Below are 23,909 nucleotides of genomic sequence, written 5' to 3'. Positions count from 1 at the left end.
CTTTAAAGCTGGATAGATTCCTAGTCAATGAAGCCTGGCTAAATGCCTTCCCATCCTCCCATGCCACTTTTGGAACCTCTGACATATCTGACCATAGCCCCGTTTCACTCCTAATCCAACCTTATACCTCATTTGGACCTAAACCTTTTAAATTTTTTGACATGTGGACCTCCCACCCAGACTACCCCTCCATTGTTAAAGAAGCCTGGTTGAAACCAGTCCATGCCTTTTCCACCCCTCTTATTGCCTTGGCTAGAAAGTTGAAGAATGTCAAATTTGCTCTAAAAGCTTGGAATACTAACTCCTTCGGGAATATATCTTCTCAAGTTATTGATTGTAGGAACAAGCTATCCTCCATCCAGAGCCAGCTTCAATATGACCACCTCAATGCTTCCTTAGCCAGTGAGGAGAAGTCTATGGCAGTCAACCTCTCTTCCCTTCTTGCTAAAAAAGAGAGCTTCATGAGGCAGAAGTCTAGGATTAATTGGCTTAAGCTTGGTGATTCCAACACTGCCTACTTCCATAGATCCGTGAAAGCTAGGAACAACACCAACTACTTCAGATGACAGGCAAGTGCACAAAGTGGATGAGATAAATGGTGTTGCTGTTGACTACTTCAAGAATTTGTTTAAGATGGAGCCAGGCCCTCCCTCCTCCATCCCTGCTGGTCTCTTAAACAAATCCATCCCTGACAACCTTGGTGGTTTCATTATGGCCATCCCCACTGATGAAGAAATCACTTCAACCATCCTCTCTCATAAGGCTAATAAAGCTCCTGGTCCTGACGGATTTAGCATGGTTTTTTTTTCTTCCTCTTGGGATCTTATCAAAGTGGATATGATAAAAGTAGTCAAGAGTTTCTTCTTCAATCCTATCCAAGTTAATGGGATCAGCCATACCTTTCTTTGCCTCATTCCAAAGAAAGAGGGAGCTGATGAGATGAAGGACTTTAGGCCAATCTCCCTTTGTAATCTTATCTACAAATTTATAGCAAAAATCCTTGCTAACAGGCTTAAGTTGGTGGTGGATTCCCTTGTCAGTAATAATCAATCAGCCTTCATCCCAGGAAGAAGTATAAGGGAAAACATTCTGCTTTGCCATGAAATTGTAAGAGGATTTAACAGGAAATCTCATTCCTCAGCTGCCCTTTTGAAGGAAGACATTAACAAGGCTTTTGACTCCCTGAGATGGGATTACATTGTTTCAGTCTTCAACAACATGGGGTTCCCTCCAGTTTTCACCAACTGGATTTATCACTGCATTGATTCTCTTAAATTCTATGTTTTGGTGAATGGAAGCCCAGCTGGCTATTTCCCTTCCTCTGTGGGTATCAGACAAGGATGCCCCCTTTCCCCATGCATCTTTTGCCTAGCTATGGAAGCCCCTTCAAGAAGCCTTCAGATGGCCTCAGATTCGAGCCTCATCTCCGCCATCCCCAAATGTAAGGCCATTCAGCTTACCCATCTTGCTTTTGCTGACGATCTGATGATCTTCTCCAAAGCTGATCCTGGGTCCCTGGAAAACATCATGCTCTGTCTCTCCCAATTTGCTACGCTGTCGGGGCTTCACATCAGTCTAGCTAAGTCTCTCATTTTCTTGACTGGGATCTCTGAAGATGCCAAAGCCTCCATTATGGAGCAAACTGGCTTCACCAAAGGGCATCTTCCAATGAAATATCTTGGGCTTCCTCTTATTCCATTTAGACTCACTACCCATCATTATTCCCCTATGCTTGACCTCATCAGGAAGCGGCTCCAGCTTTGGAAAGGAAAGATCCTCTCTTATGCAGGTCGGCTTGAGCTCATTAGATCGGTTCTCCAAGCCTCCTACATCTATTGGTTGGGCATCTATGGTTTGACGGAAGCCATCATCTCCAAAATGGAGTCCTTTGCTTTATTCCTGTGGAAAGGGACTGAGTGTTCCAGATTCCTCTATCCCATTAGCTGGGTTGCAGTCTGTCTCTCCAAAGCTGAAGGAAGCATTGGCTTGAGAAGAATCAAGGATGTCAATATGGCTGGTACCATAAAACTAGCCTGGAAGATCATCTCCAAGAAGAAGAGCATCTGGATTGATTGGATCTATTCGAACCCCCTCAAAGCCGATTCCTTCTGAACTGCCAAAATGCCTGCAGATGCCTCGTGGGTTTGGCGCAAAATTATTTCCATCAGACCAATCATAGCTCCTGCTATTTCATCTCAGATTGGCAATGGCACCAACACTTTTCTCTGGCTTGATCCTTGGCACCCCATGGGAACCATATATCACATCCTAAGTGCCAGAAGGATCTATGATTCACGTCTCTCCAAGTTTGCCCTTGTGGCAGATATCCGATCCTCCGGCAACTGGTCTCCTCCGGCCCACTCTATGTCTCTATTTGAGGATATCTGGAACTCCCTACCGATCATCCCAGCATCTAAGGCCAGACACTATCATATGGAAGCCTTTGGCCTCTAAAGCTTTCTCCTCTAAGGCAGCTTGGGATTTTGTGAGGACCCAGGGCCCAACCTCCCCATGGCACCAGCTCATTTGGTTCAAAAACCACATTCCCCGCCACAGTTTCTTGGCTTGAAGAGTCTTCACCAAGTCTTTGCCCACAAATTCCTTCCTCATCCAAAGAGGTATTCCTGCAGATCCATTGTGTATCCTTTGTGGCACTGAGACGGAGACTATAGAGCACCTCTTCTTCGCTTGCAGCATTTCTTCTTCCATATGGAAAGGGATCCTCCCCAAATGTTGGCCATCTAATAGGACAATCCTCCCTTTCCATCGTGAATGGATTTGGATGGACATGACCTTCCAAGGAAAGACCATTTGTGACACCGTGGGAAGACTTGCCTTCTGTGCTACGTTAAATCAGATTTAGATGGAAAGAAATCATAAGAAATGGACCTCCAACTCTCGCCCTCTAGATAAGATTTGGAGCTCCATCTTCTTTGATGTCAAAGCAAAAGTTTCTCGATGTGTGCCCTCTTGTATTTCCACCCCCAGAAATCGTCATATTGTAAATTCCTGGGAGCTTCCAAACTCCATCATCAGGAATAGTAATGCTCCTTGAGCTTGTCTTGCTTCTTTCTCCCTCCCCTCTTTAGGGGCTGTATTTTGTTCTCTTCTTCGTTTGGCTATGAATTATTTTATTCACCGAAAAAAAAAGTCATCAAAAATCAATATCAAGCCACGTTAAAGTTGTCAAAACTCAAAAATCAACATTAAGTTGCATGAAGTCATAAAAAATTAACATTTTAGAAAAATGTTATTGTTCTCTAATAAGTTTGACTGGTCAAATGATTTTATTTTTACATGAGGCTCTTTGTATTAGGTAGGTGCAAAACCAGCTTTCCTTCAAATCCAAGATTGCTTAAATCTGATTTATATTGGAGGGGTTATGTTTCAGTAAACCTTATTTGTTGTGCATGAATGCTGTTTAAAATTGCTCTGAATGAGCATAAATTTTTAGACATCAGAACAAAAGGTTACCACTCTTTTGGTTTTTAGTGATGTTCTATCACAATAAGTGTAACAATATCATCAGATTAAGACCAGTATCTGACGGAAGAAAAGAGAGGAGAAGAAGATTGTTGAGAGCACTAATCGATGCTTTTCCAGCCATATATGCATATTATTTATAGAGAATAAATTATGCAACATATTAACACTCCCCCTCAAGCTAGAGTATATAAGTCACCCATGCCTAGCTTGGAACAGCCTTTTCTAAAAGTAGGACCAAACTATGGCTTGGTAAACATATCACCAAGCTGGTTAACAGAAGAAACAAATGAAGTGGTAATCAACTTCTTCATTACATCATCTCCTACAAAGTGACAATCAACTTCAATGTGCTTGGTCCTCTGGTGAAGCACCGCATTGCTTGCAATGTAAATAGCAACTTAATTATCACAAAACATCTTCATGGGTTGAGTAACTAGAAACCCCAACTCTTGAATTAATGATTTTAACCACATTAACTCAGCTGCAATATGAGTCATAGTTCAATATTCAGCCTCAACACTGGATCTTGTCATAATTTTTTGTTTTTTACTCCTCCAAGTGACTGAGTTAGCACCCACAAAAGTGCAATATCTGGTGGTAGATCCCCTATCACTATCTGCACTGGTAGATAGGTTTTTTGTTTATGCAGAATATTTTTAACATATAACATTGTTTTGTATGGTTGCAGGATAGCAATTTCATGGTTGGATGCATGGGCTTTCCACAGGTAGGTTTCTTCAAACCTAAGAAACGGATTAAAATATTTCTATTGAACACTGTTTTATATACCTGTCTGCAGCAGTTTTTATACATATACTGTAAGTATATTTATGCTGTGAAAGTATAACAAAATATTTATAATTAGAGCCCTTTAATGTAGAAGTTGGTAAGAGATTACTAACTCCCACAATGATAACCCCAAGTACACAATTAACAGTTTCACAGTAGCCTTCAGAATAGCTGATAGAAAATCAGAGGAATAACACAGAAACAGCCAGCAACAATACTCCAGAAATATAACCTGAAAGCAGGAACAAAAACCCAAGCTAAACTGTCCCAAAAGAGAGGAGAGAGAAACCTGTGATTGGGAGAGTGAGAGAGAGGTGCGGGTGGCTGTGTGTAGCTCCAATGGAGCTGTACGTCTGGTCGAATGGAGGTCCCTTGGAGGCAACATAAAACCTGTAAGTCTGATAAAATTCTGACGGTTGGAATTGAAGATATGAGGATTCTTGATTTCAGCCCTAGGAGAGAGAAAACTGAAGATTTTTCAAAACCTACAACTGGCCGACTTGAACAGCTTCAAGAAGATGATCAATTGATCCTTTAGGACCCTGGAAGAGACTCCCAAAATCAGATTTCAGAAGGCCCTTCAGAGAGAGATCGCAGGCCTCAGAAACCTAGGTTCCAGGTCTGCTCGATTCTGGTTTCTGAGATTTAGTGGCCAGAACTGATATGCTAACAGTAATAACAGTAGACAGAGAATAAAAAGAGATCGAATGCAAGAATAAAGGAGAAAAAAACAGAGATGAAGTGGGGGAGGAGTGGCTGTCTCGGCCAGGGCTTCTCACCCACAGCTATCTTGGCTGTTCTAACAGTTTGACTGCAAAAATATTTTATTCAAATCTGAAAATTAGGTTTACATAAGCTCCTCTATATATAGAGGACAGGACCTTCCTAATTACAGTCATACTAATACTAGGAATAAAAACCTATGTGGAAAATAGAGTCCTAAAACAATTTGGACTTGACATACACTTAATTAAATTAGAGTCCGACGATTCCCTTGCTACTGATGATCTGCACAGCCCACCTTTGCTGCCTTTGATGCCTGCCTCTGGATGATGCTGCTGCCTTCCCTGCTGATGCCGCCGAAGCCCACCTTGCTACTTGGGATCCACTGGTTGTCCTCCCCTCGACTGGCAGATCCCTTGTGACTTCCTCTGAAGCGATTGACCAAGATAGGCCCTCTTCGTCTACCATAATTGCTATAAATTCTAGCTATGATCCCTCAATCAGTCTTACCGACGCTGTTGCTGCTGCAAACGACAACGCCTGTTACGCCTCTGTTAGTACTTCTATGCCCTCTGAGAAGCACGCATTGGTCTCATACGGCACTGCCGAGCTCTCTGCTTCCTTACCTGCTCTCCCGATGATGCAAGCTATGACTACTGGTTTATCCCCACTAGTCGACCCCTTGGGTCTCTCCACAGTGACACTGCCCCTGTTGATCACACGATTAGGTATCAATTGGATGCTCAAACTTGTTCCTCTCGGGTCTTGGAGAATTATGTTTCCAGTCGCTCTGTTGCAGCTCTTAGCCTGGCCGCTACCCCCTGTCCCTCCTCCCCTTCTCCCCCCATGCATCAACCCATCTCCTCTTACTCACCTCACCAATTTAAACTCCCTTCCTCCCTCTTCCCCTTCCCTTCCCCTTCCTGGGGATCCAAGAAGAAGAAGTCCTCAATCTCTACTTCCAGATCCTCCGTGCGCTCTAAATCTAATCTCAATTTCAAACCCTCCCCCACTAGCTCATCAAATCTGAGATCAAACATCCCAGCCAAGAAGCCATCTTCCAAGCTCTCTTCCTCTGGCCCCCTCTCTTGCTCTTTTGAGCATTTGATGCCCTCCCACTTTAGTTCTACGTAACCCCGTGGACTATCTGGAACATTCGTGGTCTCAATTCTTTAGCTAAGCAAGCGAAGATCCGTTCCCGGATTCGCTCCCCAAGTCCAACTTTTGTTGCCTTCTTGAGACTCGCGTCTTACAGCCTAATGCTTCTCGCATTGCCTCGTCCATTGCTCCCTCTTGGTCCTTCACCAACAACTACCTCCATAACCCAAATGGCAGAATATGGATTCTTTGGAACCCCTTCTATCTTTCTATCTCCCCCTCTCCTTTTCGGACCAAGTCATCCACCTCTCCATTTCCCACTCTTCTGGCTCCTTCATTTTTTTTTCTCGGTCGTTTATGCCCATAACCTTGCCTCCTGTAGGCTCCCCCTCTGGTTTGATCTCCTCTCCTTTGTTCCCTCCACTAGCTCTGACCACTGGGGTATTAGGGGTGATTTTAATGTCATTCGATTCAGTCACGAGAAGCTCGGGGGTAATCCCGTTGACCCCTCAGTGGTAGATTCATTCAATGATTGCATTGATGATCTGGGTCTCAGCGACCTAAGATGGTCTGATGCCAAGCTCTCTTGGCATAATCAGAGAGTAGGAAATCTTCAGGTGGCCTGTAAGCTTGATCGGATTCTTGTCAATGAGGCTTGGCTGGAGTCCTTTCCATCATCTCATGCCTGTTTTGACCCCCTGGCATTTCTGACCATAGTCCCATGGACATCCACGCCCTCCCCTTCTGCTCCTATGGCCCCAAGCCATTCAAATACTTTGATATGTGGTCCTCCCACCAGGATTTTCTCCCCATTGTCCAAAATGCCTAGTCCATTCCCATTCCCCCTTCCTCCTCCCTTCTCATTGTTTTTGCAAAAAAGCTCAACTCCTTCAAGGCTGCTCTTAAGCTCTAAAACACCTTCACCTTTGGCAACCTTTCCTCTCGTGTCTCCTCTTGCTGGGAAAAGTTGTACTCTATCCAAGCTAAAATCCAGCTTGACTTGCTTAACCCGGCTCTTGCTTATGACGAGAAGACCATTGCCGCTGAGCTTGCCTTATTTCTTGGCCAAGAGGAGAGCTTCCTCCGTCAGAAGGCTCGCATCAAGTGGTTAGATCTTAGAGACTCCAATTCTGCCTTCTTCCACCGCTCTCTTAAAGCTAGAAACAATGTTAACACCATTCCTAAGCTCTTATCCCATTCTGGTGTTGTGCTCCTTCACCTTGATGAAATCAAGGCTAAAGCTATCTCCCATTTTCTGGGAATCTTCTCCCAACCTACCTATCCTTCCCCTCCTATTCCACCCCATCTCCTTAACAAATTAGTCCCTGATGAGCTTCTTCCATCTCTTCTTTCCATCCCCTCTAATGATGAAAACCTCTCGGCCATCCTCTCTCATAAAGCCAACAAAGCTCCTGGCCCTGATGGCTTTAGTATGGGATTCTTTTCCTCTTGTTGGAACATCATCCGTAATGATCACATTCTTACTGTGAGGAGTTTCTTTTATAACACCCCTTCCAGATCAATGGGATTAATCACACCTTCCTTTGCCTCATCCCCAAAAAGGAAGGTGTTGAATCAATGAATGACTTTAGGCCCATCTCTCTTTGCAATCTGCTCTATAAGTTTATTTCCAAAATCTTGGCCAACCGGATTAGGAAAGTCATTGATTCCCTGGTCAGCCCAAATCAATTTGCCTTCATCGCTGGGAGGAGTATTGCTGACAATATCATTCTTTGCCATGAGAATGTAAGGGGGTTTGATCGGAAAAACCACTCCTCCTCGGCTCTTCTCAAAATTGAAATCCATAAGGCCTTTGATTCCATCAATTGGGATTTTATCTCAAAAGTGCTGCTTCAAATGTCTTTCCCTCCTTCCTTTGTCCACTGGATCTACTGTTGCATTTCCACTTCTCGTTTCTCTGTTTTAGTCAACGGTAGTCCTGCTGGCTACTTTCCCTCGACGAGGGGAATCTCAAGGCTGCCCTCTCTCCCCGTTCATTTTCTCTCTTTCCCTCAAGGTTCTCTCCCGCTCCATACAATCTGCCTCGGATCTTCGTCTCCTCTCCCCTATCCCCAAGTGTAAGTCCCTCCGTCTCACCCACCTTGCTTTTGCAGATGACATCATGATCTTCTCTGAAACCAACTCCCTCTCCATCTCTTCCACATGGATGTTCTTCACTCCTTCGAATCCCTCTCCAGTCTCTCTATCAACCTCCTCAAGTCCAACCTCTTCCTCTCTGGTGTCTCTTCTGAGACCCAATCCCTTCTTCTTGGTATCACTGGTTTCTTTCTGGGCTCCTTTCTAGTCAAATACATCAGTCTCCCGTCATCCCTTTTAGGCTCTCTGCCCATCTTTGTTCCTTTATTTTCAATCTTATTAAGAAGAGGCTCCAGCTCTGGAAAGGCAAGCTCATCTCCTATGCTGGTCGGCTGATTCTTATCAAATCTGTCCTCCAATCTCTTTACCTCTTTTGGTTAGGGATCTTTGTCCTTCCTTCTTTTGTTAACTCCATTGAAAGGCTCGTCTATTCCTTCCTCTAGAAAGGTTCCGACTCCTCCAAGTTCCTTCATTCCATTTCTTAGGAAAAAGTCTGTCTTCCCAAATCTGAAGGGGGACTCGGAATCAGAAGAATCAAGGAGGTCAACTCGGTGGGCGTCCTGAAGCTTATTTGGAAGCTTGTCTCTAAGAAAAAAGGCATCTGGGTTGACTGGGTTCACTCTTACCTGCTCACCCAAAACTCCCTTTGGACTTGCCCAACCCCCTCTGGTGCCTCTTGGATCTGGCGGAAAATCCTCTATCTCAGACCCCTTGCCATCACTGCCTGTTCCACTGTTCTTGGCAATGGGCAAGCGACTTACCTTTGGATGGACCACTGGCACCCTTCAGGCATTCTCTCCTCCCTTGTCACCCCCAGGATTGTCTATTCCTCTGGTCTTCCAAAAACCGCTCTTGTCTCCTCCATTCTCTCCCCTCTGGGTTGGGCCCCTCCTGCCTCTCCTCCCCCCTTGTTGATTTGTGGTCTTCCCTCCCTCCTATTCCCCCTGGGCACCGAGGTAGGGAGGACAAAAGTGTCTGGCTCCCCTCATCCAATGGGTTGTTCTCCTCTGCCTTTGCTTGGTCCTTTGTCAAATCCTCTGGCCCAGTTATTCTATGGCATAATCTCGTCTGGTCCAAAGGTCATATTCCCAGTCACAACTTCACTACTTGGAGATGCCTCTCTAATTGCCTCCCCACGCAGTCCTTCCTTATTCACCGTCACATCCAGGTCAACCCCTCTTGTTGCCTCTGCCCCCTCGGTCAAGAAGATATCCCCCACCTCTTCTTCTCCTGTCCTCTCTCCACCTTGGTATGGAAAACTGTTCATGCTCGCTGCTGGCCTTCTCTTAGAGCCATTCTCCCCTTTGAGAGAGAATATATTTGGGTTGACATGACATTTGCCGGCTCCTCCATTTGCGACACCATTGGTAAGTTAGCTTTCTCTGCTACTATATCTCAAATTTGGATGGAACGTAATATTCGCAGATGGTCTTCCAACTCTCGTTCCCCGGAAAGGAATTGGAAAGCCATCTACTTTGATGTTACCTCAAAAATCCAATCCCTCCATTCCATTCGATCTCGGCCGATGCCCCATTCCTCTAGAAATGACCACATAATCTCCTCTTGGTGCCTTACCCCAGCCCCTCCCCCCACCACTTGACCTCCTTTCCCCCCTCCTCCTCTTGGCCTTCTCCCTCTCCTCCCTTGCTGTGGCTTTGGTTGCTGGTTCTGTTCTCTTGCCCTGTTGCTGGTTGCTGATATGGTTCTTGCTGTAATTTTTTTGTTTGTTGCCTTTTGCTTTGTTCCCCCTGTGGTTGGCTCTTCCTTGTTGGCTTAAGCCTCCCCTCCCCTCCCCTCCCCTCCCTTTCCCCTTGTATTTTCTTCACTTTGGGTATAAATTTATTTATTCATCCAAAAAAAAAAAAAAAAATCAATAGGCCCACTGGGCCTCTACTTAATTAAAAACAAACTAATTAAATACCCCCTAGCTGATGGGCCCAATGGGCCCTTATTCATAATTAATGACTTAGCCACTCAAGTGGACTAAGTAGGGGTCCGATTGGCTTTCTTGGCTGGACCCTTCTACCTCTCATATCTCCTTCCATAATCTACATCACCCTTGCTGTGTCAGTTGACAACTATGTTTAGAATCGAAGTGATGTTCAAACCATTCCCATTTGTTTCTTGAGGAAGCATAGTGTGTGGTAGAGACTATTCCTCATGACCACTTGAGACATATCCTGTTCGATGTTTTACAACTGAGCAAAAGTTGGGAAGAGGTTTCAACTGGGCCTATACTTTTCCTTGGGCCTACACTTTTCCTTTCTGAAACAAGAACTGCTTAGTATTCTTGGTATGCGTTGAATAACAGAGCTAGTACAACTGAACTCCATTTCTCATGTGGGGAATCTGACTCAGCTAATTCATTTACCCTTCCATTTATGTACCTAAACTTTCCTCTCTGACCAACAAAGGGACAGGCTATGCCTATTCCTAGTCATTGATGCAATGTTTTCATCTAACTTTATCCTAAATGACATAGCACTTGCTGTTTAATTTCACGAACTAGGAGCATTATTTCCCATATTGCCCAGATCGCAAAAGCATAAAATGATGAAATTGTGAAAGGTGCAACATAGTGCTCTCTCTCTCTCTCTCTCTCTCTCTCTCTCAGGGGGATGATTTGAAGGAGGAGATTTAGTATTAGAGTCTTAGCAACTTTGTTTGTTAAAAATATCTATTGACTGTGATAACAGTTTTTTGCTACTCCTTTGCAGTGTAGGAATGTCGTTTGGCTTCCAGGGTCCATATCAGAAGCAGTTGTGACCTCTCAAGTTTGTAACTCTTGCACTCCAGGTTTCTTTCTTTTGATTTTATTGCCCTGTTAACTGTCGTTTATGTTTACGAGTTACTTTGCTACTTGATTTCTGATTGCTGATCTCATTTTAAATGTATAATTCTATGAACAATGTTTGTAGGTCCTGTTTACAAGATTCAATTTAAGTTTCGTCGGCTTGAGATACCACCAGATTACAATGTTGACCATTTGGGTACGTTCAACTTGATAGAAGATTATCTGTCCTTACTTCTTCCAACAGGTCATGTTATATGTGATCGAACATAATCCAGTAACCTTTATGAGTGCTCATCTTGTGCTTTGTACATCCAGGATATAATTGCAAACGCATCTATTACATATGCAATGCATCTATCACATGATCGTATTAAGAGTGTTCATTATCGGATATGTAATAGCACCATATCAATCTTCGTTATTACTCTTATGCATATTTACTGGTCGCTACCGTTTCACCTAAAAGCTCGAACATGAAAGGAATGGAGGCAGGAATTGTATACATCAACACTGCCCCGCACATGTAAGCCATCTTGATCCTTGCATGTGACACATACGCGTTGCCCACTCTTGACACCAAGGGAAAAGAAGTGGGGGAAAACTCCCTTTGGCCCTTCCCAGGAGCGAACACTTGGCCTCCCTACTGTGGTACTATGTTCGCTACTGCTTCATCTAAAAGCCTGAACTTGTAAGGAAGGGAGGCAGGAATTGTGTACATCAACATTTAAAATAATTGCATGCTCTATGGAGGGACAAGAGCTTAGAGCTGACAGAAAATGCAGCTCAGATATATCACTGGTACTTTCCATTCTTACAAGAGCCGTCTTTTGGAAGGGGGGAAAATTAGGATTCAGTATTCTTAACCTTCATTTAGTTGATGTTGAATTTCATATTCGGGTGTATCCTTGATCTTTTTCACTTTTTTATGAGTGAGTACTATTCATTTCAGAGCTTTATGTTGAGTTTAGGTGGTTGTGCTTTCCCTTATTGCATTGTTGGGAACCCATTGGTTCTTCCATGGTTAGCTTTCTTCATGTGGACTGCTTCTTTGGAGAAGTTCATTACAATGAACCCTTAATTAGAATAGATTGGAGAATGAGAAACAAGTGCATATTGTGTGCAAAAGCTGAGAAAGATCTAAATCATCTTTTCATTAGATGCAAGTTTGCAGGGTTTCTGTTTAGAGAGTGGGTGCTGCTTTGGAAATTTTCTGCTTCTCAGATGTCTGTTTTGGTGGACTGGGAATATGGCACTGTGGGGTGGGATGTTACGATTATACCGGAGAATGATTCTTGTGCAATATGTTAGTAAGGAGAGAAAGAAATGAGTAAATGTTCAAAGCAAAGGAAGAAACAGCAGACATGGTAGCAAGGGAAACAAGTATACAACAACAAAAAATTAGCCTTTTCCCAACTAAATGGGGTCGGCTAGCAAGGGAGGCAAGTATAGAGGTGTAAATACTAATAGAATGTGAGGGTTCTTTGATGGAGGGCCCACGGACCATAACCCTAAACCAAGGAATTAAGGTAAGAACTGCAGAAATAGAGCGTGAGTTTGTGCACAGAAGATTAGGGTTCAATACGAATAAAGTTAATCACTCAACAACCAAGCTTCTGTTAGGCCTGAAAATCGGGTCAAGTGTAGGTTCTGATGAGATGAATCAATGTTTGAATCCCATGGAAAGAAACCAACCTTTTGCTGGTGCAACGGGCCTGCTAATTACTTCCTTGCCAGAACAGAGAAGGTTTGTAACAGGTTAAAACAAGGAGTATATTCCACTGTGAGGAGTTCCAGCAAAAAACAGCAGCACAGGGCTGTAGGTTAAGTTGCAGACCAAAGACTGCATCACTGGCCATTGAGGAGGAGGTATCGACCTGATCTTTTAATTGCTGAAATAGGACTAGTATAAATAGAAAGAGCAGCAGCGAGAAGAATACAAATCAACCAGTTGTCACCCTGGGAATTTACCCACAAAGTCACAAATGCTCAAGTAGTTGAGGGTACGGGTGGAAATTATGAGAGGCTGCACCTCCTGATTTTATGACGTACAAAAGATCATTGGTAGAAGTCCTGTTGATGAATTTAAACTGTTAATCAAGTTAGAATATTCAACTAATTTATTTTAATTGTCATCATGTTTGCATTCTGAATCAACGCTGTTTGTTTATTGTTTTGTCAGGTTGCATTGGCGGCTGTGATGAGACGCTTAGACAGTTGACAGAAATTTGTGGAACAGGAGCCCACAATCTTTCAAATATGTCAGGTATAGATTACTTTTAGGGTTAAGGTATAGATTACTTCAATTTTTACAAGCAATCAAGATTTCTTTTAGGGTTAAGGTAAGTTTTCCTTAAGACCTACCAAGAAATTGAGGCGGCCTTTCCTACAACTGTAAGGAAGCCTTTTCTAAATGGCCCTAAATTCTATCGTGCATCATGATTGCTGTATCCCATAATTTGTCAGCAAATTGGTAACATCATCTCGATGAATGTGGTAAGTTTCAGCGCAATGGTATTACACCCCAATGCCACAATTAATGGGTAATCTTGGTCCCAGTTGGGATGGTTATGGATAAGATCGAATACTAGGTGGGCCATATGATTGATTTTTACTTACCCTTAAACTTGACAATGATCCAGTCCAATTGGTCCTCTATCTATCCAGTGGGTAGAATTGCCACATCAGCCATATATTTCTTTGATATTAGTTTGATGCTTATAATGCACGATAGAAATCAAGTAGATGGTGGGACATATAGTTGGGATAGATTACAAAATTCAACTTCTAGAATCCCAATGGTTGCTCTACAGGCAAATTTTCCTTTGCAAAAGCTCAGTTGTATATAGTATGATGTTGAGCCTTTTCTTCTCACATGTAGTGTATATAGTATGATGTTGAGCCTTTTCTATGAAGCTAATAAAAGAGACGTGTGGGGCACACAGCCCTAAGCGATTCAGTTTTCCTCTCATTCTCTCTCTCTCTCTCTCTCTCTCTCTCTCTTTCTCTCTCTCTCTAATTGATTATGCCTAGTCAGTGATCTGGTTTACTATAAAATGTTTGGCCATCAGGTCGTTTGTATTTGTTAGCAGGAAAGCTAAATTGTTGGTCAATTGTTGACATGTTTTCATTGCTTCTAAAGAAAAATGTGCTTGAAATTTTTTTTTCTCAGCTCTTTCAATGTTTTCCAGTTCATGACTTCATGCCATCTTTTTGTTGGCTTGGTTCAGGGGTGCCACCCCATCTCATGGCCCCACTCCAACAACAGAGAGAGAGGGGGAAGGGTTGTGCAATCTCCTTGAATCTAAGCTGTTGAATTTTGGTGGGTTTGGGATAAGTGTACATAAAAAGTAATGAACCACCTCTGGTCACTTTATTGTCACACGCTGCACCTTAAGATGTAATCATCAATGCACCTCCCTTACCTCCCCTTTTTTTTTTTTTCCAGCACGAGGGCAGGGACCAGCGGCAACTACTAGTAACTCCCAAAGAACCACTTCAAGGCAAGGAGCCTGTGCGCACTGTGGGCAAACTAGGCATTCTTCAAATAATTGCTCTTCCCAGACTTCACGCTCCCAACGCATTCAGCCTCGTGGAACAAACTTGCAAAGTGGTATAACCAAATGAACATTGTACCTCCTTTTATCATATATAGGTCTTTTAGAGCCTAAATATAACTGCATTATTAATTTCATTTTGGAATTTATCCATGAAGTTAGCTATAAGCTTATATGCACAGAAAATCATCTCAAAAGCTCTCAAAGCTTTGAAAAATCTGCATTCTTTGATAGCTAACCTTAGAAACTCTTTTTTGTTACGTTATTAACTTAAAATCTGATCATTTAATGATTTTTCCTCCTGCAGGAGAATTTTCTATCCCTTGTAACTTGTGTCAAACACCATGCATACTGCGAACTGCCAATACAGCCAATAATAGGGGAAGGAAGTTCTACAAATGCCAATCACAGGAGTGTAATTTCTTTATGTAAGTAATCATGGATTTGGATACAAAATCTGATCAAATTTGTCTCGCACAATGGTGCTGAACTTGTCCCGTCAAACTTGTTTCAGCTTCTTCCATGAAACAAAAAATCTCTTCTTTCTGGCTTCTGCTTATTATGCTATTTTCCTGGCTTACAGCCACATTCCTATCTAGACCATTTTCCATATAGTTTGATGGGATTGCATGTGAATTATAGCCATGAAGGCACCTAGTTTTGGTGGTTAGAAAGTTTTCTTCTGTCCAGTTCCAGAGTACTCAAAACATTGCCTTTGTTTGACTCCTGTTGTGTCCCACTCTTGCTTTTGTGATTTCTAGTTAAAATTATCTGTAGCTTCAACAGAAGATGATATCCTCTGCTGGTGAAGTCTGGGGGCATACCCAAGACCTCGAGATTAAATCCCTTCACCTCTAAAACTAAGTGACTAACAACAGCATTTGGGGAAATGTATATAAATTCTCCAATCCTCTCACAATTTGCTCATGACTGGTTTGTTATACAGGTGGGAGGATAGCATTGGCGAAAATAATAGTGGCATAGGAGGAAGAGCTACTACACATGCAAACAGCCGTTCAGCAAATTCCAACTCTAGGTCCAGCAGAAGGGGGGGCCGTGGCAGGGGTGGACGAAGTGGAGGACGAACAACAGAAGTGAGGTTTGTGTCAGCAACTGGTGAGCCTATTTCTGGTAGGAGCTGTTTTGTTTGTGGAGATCCTTCTCACTTTGCAAATGTCTGCCCTAATCGAGGAACATGACTTCACCTGCCTGTTCAAGCAAATACCTGTATGTCATTGCCTTTTTTTTTGCAACGTTGATGGCCTAATACATGCTGGAAATACACTTCTTTATATTAATAGGTGAAGAAGCATTTACAGGATTAATACAGAGATGATTAAATCCCAGGCATCTTCAACTAAAATTTAAAGGTCCTTGCAGAGATTACTGACCTCAATACAAAAATCCTGATGGGAGACACCAATTTCCTGAGTCTGTCAATTTAGTGGCAAGGCACCCCTTAGCAGCGATTCCAAGCCATGAAACTGAAACCTCATGAAAGCAACCTCAAACCAAACCAAAGCCCATTCAGTCAAGTTGTTGGAGGGCCTGATCAAGCTGGCATTATAGAATCTCCCCCCATTGGATTCAGCAAATCCATGGCCCAAAGAACTGGGCGTAAGCACCCTTGGCAAGTTTTGGCCGATACCTGGGCTTCCCTGCCATGGCCGAGGGCTGGCGGCACTGGGCATTCAAAGATGGCCAGCCTCGTTAATGGGACCAACAATAGATTCAATGTTATTTTGCTTAGAAAATGAACAATAATTCTTCTCATTGCATGATGGTCGGCGTGGAATAACTGGCTTTCAGCCTATACAACTTTTACTTTTATTTAAGTTGATCACTTAAATTCAGAGATATAGAGCTTGTGGCCCTGAGCTGAAAGATTGAAAACCATGAGATCCCTTAGAAAATTCTAAGGAAAACCATCGCATTATAGTTTTTGATTTCCTTTGAAGTCCAGGAGGGTTTAATAGTTAAATCAATAGTTTTATAGTTACGGTACTTCATTAACAAATTATTCAGGAGACTGATCATGACCAACTGAACCAAGAGTTGTGGTTTTTGTTCTAGTTTTACAATTTTGGAAACAGTATTTGAGTCATGACATTTTGGAGTCTCCAAGCTTTCTGCACTACTCTAGGAGTAAGGGTGTTAATCGGTTTGGTTTCGGTTTACATGGTGTGAATCGTTTTGGTTCACATTTATTTGACTAAAACCATAATCGCATCATTTACTAAACAGTTCCACTTTCTAAAACCATGACCGTTTAGTAAACGGTTTCAGCTTCCGTGGTTTCTAAACGGTGTTGGTTTCACGATTTTAAACGGTTTCGATTTCGATTTATTTCATACGGTTTGTAAAATGGTTCACAATCGGTTTGTTATAACTTGCAACCATCCTTAAACTGAAGATCATAAGCTTATCCAAAAATAATTGGCAACCACAAATAAGAGATTCTATATTGACGATGGTATGTCTTAATTTGATAATCTAGTGCTATTTCTTTGCATGGCCATTTTCAAACATATAAAACTAATATCATACAACATCCAAATCCAGTCTTCTACAACATAAAATATTAAAATGACAGGTGGTTCAGTCAAAACACCATATCTGTGATAACATAATAACATTGTAACATATATGGATTACAAGTTCATGATCTAAAGCTTAAACTTGAACTGAATTACAATAAATCATACCAAAGCAGGATGGACACTTAATTTAATTGTTAATTGTTATATGGATTAATCGGATCGATTTAAACGGTTTCAATTCGGTTTGAAACCAATGGGGTTTGCAGTTAAAACCGATCCAACCCATTTAGCTAATCGGCCTGAAACTTGAAACCACAACCGCACTATTTATTAAATTAATTTGTGATTTCGGTGTAAATGGATCGATTCGATTTTGATAAACGGTTTCGGTTACAAATTCACATCCTTATTGAAGAGTCCTTTAATTGCCTTGAGCATGCTGAACTGGAGATGATGGATGGGCAACCTGTGTTTTGAGGCCAATCCTGCGAAACTTCCATGATTAACTCAAGGTGTAATTCAAGTCATTTGAACCTTGATCTGGGTAGTCCAATATCCATAGGTCTCTCCTACACATCCGTCAGATCACCCGCTTCAATTTCATGCTGAAGGAAACAGATAAGACAGAAAGTACTAGGAAATCTGAATGAATGAGAAAGTCGGAACAAATACAAAGTAAAAGGGCTGAAGGGGGCATACAGGAGGAGGCAATGGAGACAAACCAAGGGCTGAAACTAACACCCAGTCAGAAAACACGGCGAGAAAAGTAATAAAGACAGTTTACTTGCACAGCTCACCTGCCCAGGAGAAATGTGAACATAAAAAGCATCGATAGGATCCAATTACCTGTATAGTTCTTGTGTATCCCATGTTCAAACAACCACCCAACAAGCTTATCGTGTTTCTTTTTGAATTAACTGGAGTAGAATGAAACCCATTCACTGTCAGGGACCTCTTTTTGTAGTAATTGTAGTAGGATGTAACCCATTCACTGTCAGGAACCTTTAGAGGAAATTTACAAGAAAGATAAGCATATGGGATTCAAGTTTGTATTTTTCAAACCAGGTGGGATGCAGGTATAGTAAAACACAAAACAAAATCATTTGCAACCAACACAATCCAGCAAAGCAGACAAAACTTAGAAATTCATGTGATTCTGTAAAATCTGTAACTCCACCAAAAGAAAGGATATGGCATAAGGCTTTACATTTGAATTCAGAATAACAAGGTGGGTAGAAGGGGTCAATGAGATGAGGGGTAAAAATAAAATTACTGATTTCCTCATTACAGATGGAAAGAGAGAAGGTACAATAGATTTAAGGCAGTACTTCACATTGTTCGGGTGTAGAGTATGGGCACCCCACCAATCTTTATACCGACAAGATAAAAAAAAGGGTGTACCAGTGCACGAGGCTCTCACCACTGCGGGATCTGGGGAGGGTCATAATGTACAGTCTTGCCCTCACTTTGCGGAGAGGCTATTTCCCCACTCGAACCCGCAACCACTAGTTCACAATGGACCAACCTTACTCTTGCAGCAAGGCCTGCCCTCTAATCTTTATACCTGCAATATAACCAGCCAAAATCCCAAGGGACAGTATTGAGTATTCTCAACAAAGACAAGTCAGCACAAGTGAAATGACTCAGGTGGACAATTTCCAATACGACTTTCATCTATCCCATAAAGGAAGGCAAAATGAAAGCATTAAGGTTGAAACAAATAAGGAGCACATGAAAGGAGGTGCAGGGGAATACAATGACCATACCTGTATCAGTAGTTGCACCTTCTTTATTCATAGCAGTATAATGCATGCAGGGCAAAATCTTCTTCAAGAAAATATTATTTGGTCACAAAAGAAAAGAACAAGAATGTAGTAGATTAATTTGTTGGGTTTGAAGAAAGTTGTACGAAGAATCGTCGATCTTCATTCCATCTGCAGTTATAGTTTTCTCCACTACAACATCATTCAAAGATTTAAAAAATAAAAATAAAAAATAAAAAATAAAATAAATAAATAAGCCTCCTACATTGGCCAAGATATGTTCAACAAATATTACCAAAGAAACATGAAATAGACGTATCTTCTCTATGAAACTATGAACACAAGTACAACTTGTTAATCCTTGAAAAAGAATTTAAAAAGCTTTCCAATTTACAGATATGAAAAATACTTTTGACTATCACCTAATCTCCTGTGTTATCATGACTGTTACAAAGAATATATCCTGGAAGTTATACCAACCCATGAAGCCGAAGTGTTCAATTCTGTCACTGAAAAGAAGCAGAGCCAGTGGGTCTTTGGAGAACAAAAGAACAAAAGGACTGCAGCACTTTCAACAAGAGATGTTATTAGTACCATAGCTAATGGCTTGGAGGTTTGAATCAGACATTTCTGTCATCCATCTCTGAGGTCCTCCAGATTCCCCCAAAATATTATAGGCATAAGACGGCCATCTTACATCCAAGCCGCATGATCTTGTCACACCCATTCTGATCATTTTTTGTGTCCTCTCAAGTACTATAAGATTAGAAAATGTAGAAAAGCTATTCCCAACAAAGACATCAGCCCTCAAGCACACTTCATAGTCGATTGCTGATTTAATGAGGTAAGGGTATTTCTTGTAGATATCCCAGACTCCCAACTTCTTCTTTTCAAAAAGAAGTAACCCTTCGTTCCAACCACTCAAGATTGAGGAATCTTCAAGAAGACTATCAGCTACGGCGAGATAAATAATAGTGGAGCCTCTCATACCAACAATGTGCTGTACTCTCTCCACAATCTCCTCTTTGCTGCTGCATATTTGGTTAATGCTGGACCTTTGCTCTAGCTTCTTGCAATGAATCATCCAATCTTTCTCTACCCTCATGTGGACAGCAACATAGGGTGTAGGCTGGGAAGAAGAATTCTTGAAGTCAACATTAGTTCTTAGAGTATCTCTTCCTCTCCTTGTGCTACTTCCCATTTCTCTAATCTTTGATACAACCTTTGCGGCTTCCTCTGCTATCTCATCTACTAAAACCAAACATTCAAAGACCTTTGCATAATCCTTAACAGGCCAATGATCATGCCACATAAATGGATTCTTACCAACGATCCGAATTACCTCAAAATCATCAGTTGAATTCTCTTTAATCTGTCTTAATTGATTCAAATCTCTCTCTACAGTCCACTTCCTTCCACTTCCTTTCTGAAGCTCAAACACTCTAGCTCGATTAGAAATATCCGAGAAACGACCCAGATGCACAAACCCTTTACAGAGGGAATTAAACCTTTCAAAATTAAAAATCTTGTCAAAGGAAATGGGCTGCAATAGTTCGACTTCTTTGTAAAATAATGAAGCACTTAAGTTAGGCATCAACAGAGTTCTGTTCAGCATTCTTGCAGTTAGACAAGCCCTTGCAAAAGCAATTTTCTGATTGTTTAGTCCCCAAACAATCTGGGGAACCTCAAGGAACTTATCTTTCCTGACTCCAAATTCAGAATCTGATTGTGAAGAAGAGCTGTGGACCAGTAATAAGTTGTTCTGTTGGAACCCACCAAAATTAGGGAAAGTAGGAAACATTAAAGCTCTGAAAACAAGAACAATAAACACAAAAGAGAGGCATCTGCAAGCCAAAGAGTTCATATGTCGACCAGAGAATCCCATATGCTTACAGCTCCACAAATCCATTGGCTTTCTACGCCCAAATTTCCCGTCTCTGCATCTTTCTAACACATAAAAATGCACCACTGTCCGAGCTCAACCACCCTGAGGAAGAAACGAAACAAACCCATTTCAATGCAAGCCCATTAACATGAATCTCTCTCTCTGTAAACGATTAAAGTTCAATGATACAAAAAAGCAGAGAACATATAAAGTTTTCAAAGCCCAATTTCACTCATACCCAGATGCTAATTTCAAAACAACAGATTAAAAAATTGTTGAAAAGAAACATGACACCAGATCTGATAGACATAAGGACAAAGAAAATCATAATTCAGAACATAAACATTTTGGAAAGAAACAACAATAAATACAGAATTTCTGCTTAAAGCCTCAGAAAACGAGAAAGTCAAAGAACCAATGGATTCCAAAAATTGAGAAAACCAATGTCTGAAACACACGAGTGAAAAGAAATAAGGAAAAATAGATGACCCTTACCTGAAAACCCTGGAAGAAGTAAACAACATAAAATCCACAACTTCCGTTTCTGCAAAAGCCCCGGCGAGGCGGCGACAGAGAAACACAGATATGAGGGGAAAACACCATTTTAATCCAAAAAAACTAAGAGGTTCAGAACAAAACTGAATCAAACCCGGGCGAGAAAACAAGATGACATTGTAGGCCAAAGACAAACAACCCGTGAAACTGAGTCTGCAAACTCGTAATTCAATAAAACAAAAACTAACACATCGATATAAGAGACAGAGAGGTAAAGAAAGAAGAATCTCGATAGTTCAGATGAAAGCAACCAAAAGCATTAAAAAAGGAGTCAGAAATTCAGAAATTCAGAGATGAAAGTAATTTAAAACAATCAATCCATCCAAAACAAATGATAAGGATTACCCTTTAATTGCTGCCTTGAATGGATTCCCTCTGTGTAGCACTTTTGCACCCACGGCACGAGACCCGTAGAGAGAAACAGATATGAATATTAAAAATAAAAAATATTAAATTAACATAACTGATAAGCAAAGGGGCCCCAAATAAAAAATGAAATCACTAGAAACGGTTGGGAGTGGGGGAGGTTGGAGGCACACTTGTATAAAGGAAATTTACCTTCCCACCCCTTTAACTGCACAGTGACCCTACACAATATTCCCTCCAAGGCTCTCTGAGTATGGCTTCTTGGTCAGTAGAGTTGTTTCCTCGGATGTCAGGAAAGTTTCAATTTCATCTAAGAATTAGGTGTTACACTTTAATCTTGATGTAGGTTACAGTAAAGGTATGAATTTGTAGGTCAACTAGATGGACTCTTTCTAATGCCCAAAGCTATTTGTCTTTGGTACCATCTGGAAGACTGCCCTAAAGATTTAGGGTGGGGTAAGGTACCTAAATAGTATGTACTGTGTTGGGTATGCCTGGAAATGGTTATAAAAATGTAGGATTACTTTGATTACAAGTGAAGAGGGGGAATAAGGGGACCACACCAAAGGCCACTCCACGAGAATTTTAATGATAGTCTTTGTTGTTAGTATAGCTGTATCCTTATTATTATTGGGACGGTTCTTTTTTTATTTTATTAAAAGGGACGGCTCCTCAATTGAAAGTACTTTAGGACCAGTGAAGCTGTGGGTCCCTTACCCCATGGGCTTTGGTTCAAGTACTTCCATGTGATTGAAGAGGGAATGTGGCCATTTCTTGTCAGTTGTTATTATGATGTAATATAACGAGGGTTTACTAAAGAAAAACAGTTGGCAATATAATTAGGATGAGCTTTTGTTTGGTAAATTTCTTGGTGAGTGATCAAGGTGGGAACTGGATCCTCTCTAGTGTATCTGACGGCTGAGGATATATGTTCGAATGTTGTTAGTCATCAGATGTGCATTAAATATATTCATGCGAGAGGATTTGAGTCCATCTAAGTGGGGATATTACTCTCTCAAACTCACCCTAAATAGAGGGGGCAGATGAGTGTGGGATGTGATATGAGAAGATAAATATATGGAGTTATCCCCTTCCCCCACTTTGTTTTCTCTCTCTACACCTGGTCCAGTGATTTGAGAGGGGTGCGAGCATTGATAATATACATTTAGATTTTACTTATATCTACAGAAGTTTAAAGAAAATATTATGAAAATTTTATATATTTTTTAAAAGTAATTGATGTTGTCATATTTTTTATCTTTTATTTTTACTGAGGAGGAACCCTTGAATTTGTCCGATTTTACTGTTGAGACCCATGAATAATCCCCGATCACATGCAATCGCACCTAATCAGTGAATATCGTCATATTCGAATGTGGGTATTTGAATCTTTGGCCAATTGAATTTTAATAAATAAATGGGAGATAATTTTGTAAAAGATAGCATGACTTCCGCACTAGCGTAAGGATCAATGGGAGCACACGTAGAAGCATCAACAATGGTAAGAATTTCTTCTTTCATGTGAGGCATGGCTGTCACTTTTGCCCTCCCATGTGTCTTGGCATAGGGACCACATTGTCTTTTATGATTCTTTTTCTCTAAATAAATAGACAAATATTTTATTGATCATGTATCACATGGAACTCAGATGGTTGTTAATGTGATAGGAGTGTCAAAATCCAAACCAAACAGGTTGGATCGATTGAAAAAATCAGATTGATTTGTTTTGTTTACATCCCTCTCAATTATATGGCATTTATCCATCCAATGGTTAACATTAATTGCCAAAATCAATCTTTCGTTTTATTTTAATGACAAAAATTATTAAAAAAAATATTTCCAATTAATCCCCAATTGTGGTCAAAGTCCCTTTTGCCAGCCACGACTATTGACTTACATTAATATTAGAAATTTTATAAATATAAACTGCGATACCACGCGGAAGGAAGGAAGGAAGGAAGGAAGGCAATGGACCATAAGAAAGGATGGCCCCTATAACATTTTATTTTGTTTAGTCACATGGGATGTGTGTGGTTAGGACTTAGGAGGGGACATCAGTTTTTTTCATTCTTTTGTGTCACCCACATGCAGCGATATTGACGGATTAAGACAATATTTTTTTTTTTGGTAAATATAGGTTAAGACAATTCATGATATATAAAGGTACCTTCAGTTGGTTTGTTTCCATCTTGGGTTTATTTTAGTTAGATCAACCACATGAATTGCAAAATTGTAGCTTTTTTTAGGCAAGGATTGGTG

The 23,909-nt window shown here is 41.2% G+C and overlaps 2 protein-coding genes across 4 annotated transcripts in view; one reads left to right on the top strand and one right to left on the bottom strand.

Moving 5' to 3' along the window:
• The window catches only part of LOC122061871 (DNA topoisomerase 3-alpha-like), a 37,647-nt gene extending 21,762 nt beyond the window's left edge, over positions 1-15,885 (top strand). For both annotated transcript variants that reach the window (XM_042625391.1, XM_042625390.1), the window contains 7 exons: positions 4,175-4,213; positions 10,911-10,989; positions 11,112-11,183; positions 13,167-13,250; positions 14,433-14,597; positions 14,849-14,969; positions 15,488-15,885. In XM_042625391.1, the coding sequence (XP_042481325.1) occupies positions 4,175-4,213; positions 10,911-10,989; positions 11,112-11,183; positions 13,167-13,250; positions 14,433-14,597; positions 14,849-14,969; positions 15,488-15,740 (813 nt within the window). In that variant the 3' untranslated portion in view covers positions 15,741-15,885. The remainder of the gene's footprint in view (positions 1-4,174; positions 4,214-10,910; positions 10,990-11,111; positions 11,184-13,166; positions 13,251-14,432; positions 14,598-14,848; positions 14,970-15,487) is intronic.
• Positions 15,886-18,183: 2,298 nt separating this feature from the next.
• LOC122061949 (O-fucosyltransferase 23) lies at positions 18,184-21,780 on the bottom strand. 2 transcript variants are annotated; one of them, XM_042625541.1, is made up of 3 exons: positions 21,630-21,719; positions 21,225-21,273; positions 18,184-20,831 (listed from the first exon to the last, which is right to left on the bottom strand). In XM_042625541.1, exon 3 carries the CDS (start codon positions 20,751-20,753, stop codon positions 19,416-19,418), a length of 1,338 nt encoding a protein of 445 aa, XP_042481475.1. In that variant the 5' UTR covers positions 20,754-20,831; positions 21,225-21,273; positions 21,630-21,719; the 3' UTR covers positions 18,184-19,415. The 2 variants fall into 2 exon arrangements, with proteins under 2 accessions (XP_042481475.1, XP_042481476.1); XM_042625542.1 differs by lacking the exon at positions 21,225-21,273 and having other exon boundaries at positions 21,630-21,780.
• Positions 21,781-23,909: the final 2,129 nt, after the last annotated feature.

The sequence above is a fragment of the Macadamia integrifolia genome, chromosome 14 (assembly GCF_013358625.1).
Source record: "Macadamia integrifolia cultivar HAES 741 chromosome 14, SCU_Mint_v3, whole genome shotgun sequence".
NCBI lineage: Eukaryota > Viridiplantae > Streptophyta > Magnoliopsida > Proteales > Proteaceae > Macadamia > Macadamia integrifolia.
Note: the sequence above shows the minus strand (reverse complement) of the source record. Positions and strands in the feature narration are given on the sequence as shown.